The sequence below is a fragment of the Nanorana parkeri genome, unplaced genomic scaffold (genome assembly GCF_000935625.1).
Source record: "Nanorana parkeri isolate BGI_ZX_2015 unplaced genomic scaffold, ASM93562v1 scaffold112, whole genome shotgun sequence".
In the NCBI taxonomy this organism is placed as follows: Eukaryota; Metazoa; Chordata; class Amphibia; order Anura; family Dicroglossidae; genus Nanorana; species Nanorana parkeri.
The window spans coordinates 1,931,047-1,935,235 of NW_017306380.1; the positions used below are offsets into that span (position 1 = coordinate 1,931,047).

The 4,189-nt window shown below is 41.7% G+C and overlaps 1 protein-coding gene across 1 annotated transcript in view; it reads right to left on the minus strand.

The window, feature by feature from the left end:
- Positions 1-1,754: 1,754 nt before the first annotated feature.
- The window catches only part of WDSUB1 (WD repeat, sterile alpha motif and U-box domain containing 1), a 23,915-nt gene continuing 21,480 nt past the window's right edge, over positions 1,755-4,189 (minus strand). Inside the window, exon 11 of the mRNA XM_018553141.1 lies at positions 1,755-1,944. Coding sequence (XP_018408643.1) covers positions 1,766-1,944 — 179 coding nt within the window. The 3' untranslated portion in view covers positions 1,755-1,765. The remainder of the gene's footprint in view (positions 1,945-4,189) is intronic.

The window sequence follows — 4,189 nt, forward strand, 5'->3', positions numbered from 1 at the left end:
TACCCCGACCACTGGCCCTGACAAAGAGCGAGTTATGATCCCCTAAAACACGTTGGCTATTTTTTACTGACCTGTTGTAAAGATGAACCTTTTACTGGACTTGAAATAATCCTGCGGTGCTCTGATGTAAGATGTAGAAATAAATGTACAGAACATGCAAAACTTGCAGAATTTTTTTTTTTTTTTTTTTTTTTATCAAGAATACATCTTAGAATAGAATCTTCTTCTTCTTCGGTTTTCTTTAACATATGCACAAATCTTCATATAAACCTTTTCTACACACAGTGCAAGGTATTCACTACATACAAAGTAGGCAGGCTGTAATCATCATCATAATCATCTTTCATAAAGGCAATAACACTTCTGGAATAAGACAAACCTCCTTCTAATCTTCAGGAGCTGGCGCTGGCTCCTCTTGTGATTCATTTTATGGTGATGTGCAAACCAAAGTAAAAAATCCAATGGACTCACTGAGACCAGTACCAGCGACATTCCTGATGTCTGCTTCTTGTTTTCTACTCTACTAAGAAAACTTAATGAAACAAAGTCAGAATTGCAAGTCAAGACAAAAAAGGGGCAGGGGGGTTAAGTCTTTAACTGGCAAAGCAGAACACATTTAGGGCATCATGAGCTGTCAGATCATTTTATTAATGGGTACAGTTTTGTTTTATGGACGTTACTAATGTATAGGACTGTACACGCCTGCAAAGGCACTCTAAAGAAGAACTGCAGAAAGGCCTAACAATATTCCAGTGCAGGCTCAGAAGACCAACAACATTTTATAGGCTCACATCAAAAAAGTTTTAACACAAGGCAAAGGCTCCATATTTAGCCATGTGACTGTAATTTTCAAATCTCATTGGACTTGGCTAAAAAATACCTGTCACTTGTTAGAAAATAGGCATCCTTATCCTGCTGTGTTTGCTTTGGGAATAGAGCCCTATGCTTGAAAATAATTAGACCTCCTCCACACCAGTCAGTGTATTACTGTATGCCATGCATGTTATTGTAATGCAAATGTCTCTTCCGAGAGACAACGATTCCACTGTTCTCTTAAGTTATGCTTCAAATCAACATATATTATATTACATAAAGGCCTCAGTTATTCAATGGTATTTACACACTCACATCTTCCCATCGGAAAGGAAATATTTCTTGATTTCTCCGATCCGACATCAAGCATAGATCCAGGCCTCTGTTTTGTGCATCATTTTGCATTAACGTTTTCAGAAAAGCAGCAGGTGACTGGGGCATATTTGCAAGAGAAAAAAAAAGCAGCCTGACCTTCATAACTTACAGAGTAAGGCTACAAGTTTTCCCTTTGACTAAGACCTGCTTTTCAATATTACAGGTATTTATACAGCGCTGACAATTGACGCAGTGCTTTTACATTGTATACATTCACTTCAGTCCCTGCCCTCAAGGAGCTTACAATCTATAGCACATGCATGCATACAGGAGCCAATTTACCTTCCAGCATGTCTTTGGAGTGTGGGAGGAAACCCATACAAGCACAGGGAGAACATGCAAACTCCTTGCAGATAGTGTCCTGGCCGGGATTTGAAACAGGGACTCCCAGTGCTGCAAGGCAGAAGTGTTACACACACACACACACACACACACACACACACTATACCACTGTGATAGCCAATCAGCTTTGGCAGGCAGGACACCCTCTGAACTTGCTGCACTGTATCCTCTGCTCTGCTGCACCGTTCTTTACATTCACACATAAGGCAGTAGCAGTAACTTACTGATCTAGAGGTTAAGTGGTCACCTGCTTGTCTTTCTGGTCAGGCCTTGTGTCTAGCCAGCGGTTTAGTGCCATTTTTAGTGTTCGGTTAGGAGTGAGAAGAAGGTTCTCTAGTGGAAGGTTGGTCATAGGACTTGTCCTCCTTGTACTAATCCAGCTTTCGATTGCGCTTCTCTCATACGAATAACCATCTATGAAGTTATAGAAAGACACATTGTTCATGTAAATACAACTTTTCTATACCGATTTATAAAGAAGTCTGGAAAAAACAGGATTTGTGTTCTTATCCTTAAAATCCTTTTTATGGAATCCGTTCAGGGACACAAACATTGAGAATCAGATTTTACTGCCACCTACGGGAGGCATGGACACTGGCAAACAGAAATATTGTAGGCCAGCACCAGGATAACCTCTCCTCTACCCAGCATGCCCTGGTTTGTATTAAAGCAGTACAAAGAACATAAAGAGGGGCAGTATGGACACCAACGACACGGTGTATTGTAAGTACAAAAATACTTTTTTCTTTCTCGTCCATTGAGAGACAGGAAAGCAGATACGGTTGGGATGTTCAAAACAGTCCAACTGAGGGGCTGGACAACAAAAGCAGCAACAACCACTATCAGGCCAAAGGATACCTGGGGACTGCCTACAGCCCACCTGAAGGACCAACACCCCAATCTGAACCAGATGAGGTCGAGTTTTCTACTAGATAGGCGAGCCGCCAACACAACCACAGGGAAGGCACAGAGACTCAACCTAAAGCTTGAGACCTAGATAGAGGGTCACCACTAGCAGGAATGACTCCACATGGAAGAAGAAAGCACAGAACCTGAACCAAGACCAGGTGAAAAGGAATTGGGTGCATGGAAGGCACCCCCCACAAAGGTAGGAGGAATGGAAAGGGCAGGAACAGACCCTTCATCTCAGACTGCTGAGATAGAATCACCAGAAAGCAGTGAAAGTCAAGCTAATGCATCCTCTCTGATACCCAGAGGTGTCACTGATCCACTGCAGAAGGAACCTGCCTAAATCTGACCCCAAGCTAGCGCAACAAAAACGCTGCAAAGAAGCTCCTATACCTTTTCAGGCGTAGGCCGTTTTGTAGCGCGTTCAGACGGGCTGAAATAAGGCAAGGTGTGAACCATACCCATAGAAAACAATGGGATTGTCATGTTTGAGCGTTCGTAGAGCGCTGAACGCGCTACAAAACGTACAGGTGTGAACCAGGCCTTAATCCAGCTGGTCAGCAGAAAAATTCATTGTTTTTAACATTTCAAGTGAAAAACAACAAAGGATTTGATTGCATACATTTGCAAAGACATGTAGGGCCACACCGCCAGGTCAAAAGTCCCCAACGCCAAGGATTATTCACACCTATGCTTTGAATGGCACCCCGAGGCGCTAAAACATTAATGGGTGATGCACCCAGACTGCAGCGCACCACACAGCATACTGTACATTGTTGTGCACTGTGTAGGAAAATATGGGCCATGCGAGATTTATCTATTTGAATGCGTCACAACATATCCAAAATCAGGCAAGTTGGAAACTTAGTGTATAGTCGGTGCATGAAGGCGGCAGTGTGTCTTTACATGTATTTGCAAATGAATGCAACAAAAAAGTCTGTTTTTAACCTAAAAAATTGGAACAGCTAATTGGGTCCTTTCCACTGAGTACTGGGGAATGTTTGTATTATGATTGCATTACCTTACCCATGTGCACCTCCTTCAAGCTAGTTATAACTTGAGTCCAGTGGCTGCCATTTCTTTTTAGAATCACACTAACCCATTTATTTACATGTATTGCCACCACCAGTGATTCATCACATATAGCAGTGGCATTGTACATTTTAATGAAAAGAGGGTGCTGTGGAGATGCCAGATTGCTGTGATTACCAGAATTCACCAACCAATCAAAAAGATTTGAGTCGGGTGACCTGTTGAGTGGTCTATGTGTTATTATTTTACTCAGGGGCAATTCAGAATGTTACAACATTACCTTCTGTGAAAACAGCATGTCCACCCAATCTGAACAACCCGAGATACAGACAGCTCATGTTATATGTCAATTTTGACTTTCCTGCCAAACTCTTGGTTCCACCCCCTGAGCTTCCTTAAAGATCATCTTCTATGGAAGCCATTTATCACATAAGACTTGGGCAGGGCCAATCTTTTTAAAGTCTGTTTACTCTTTCCCTAATATTTAATGACATTGATATTTCAAAGTCCTTTTTTGTTTTTGTAAAGGCCGGAAACTACCTAACTTTTAGGCTTTAGTCATTTTATGAACAAACCCCAATTCTTTATTTTTTACAGTTAGTAGATTTGAAGTCACACATATTACCAAGAAGCTCTTGTTGCCCCTCCATGTCTTGTTGTAGTTTCCGTTCAGTGGCAGGCAAGGTATTTTAAAAGGTAAAAGTATTTTCTTGCACAC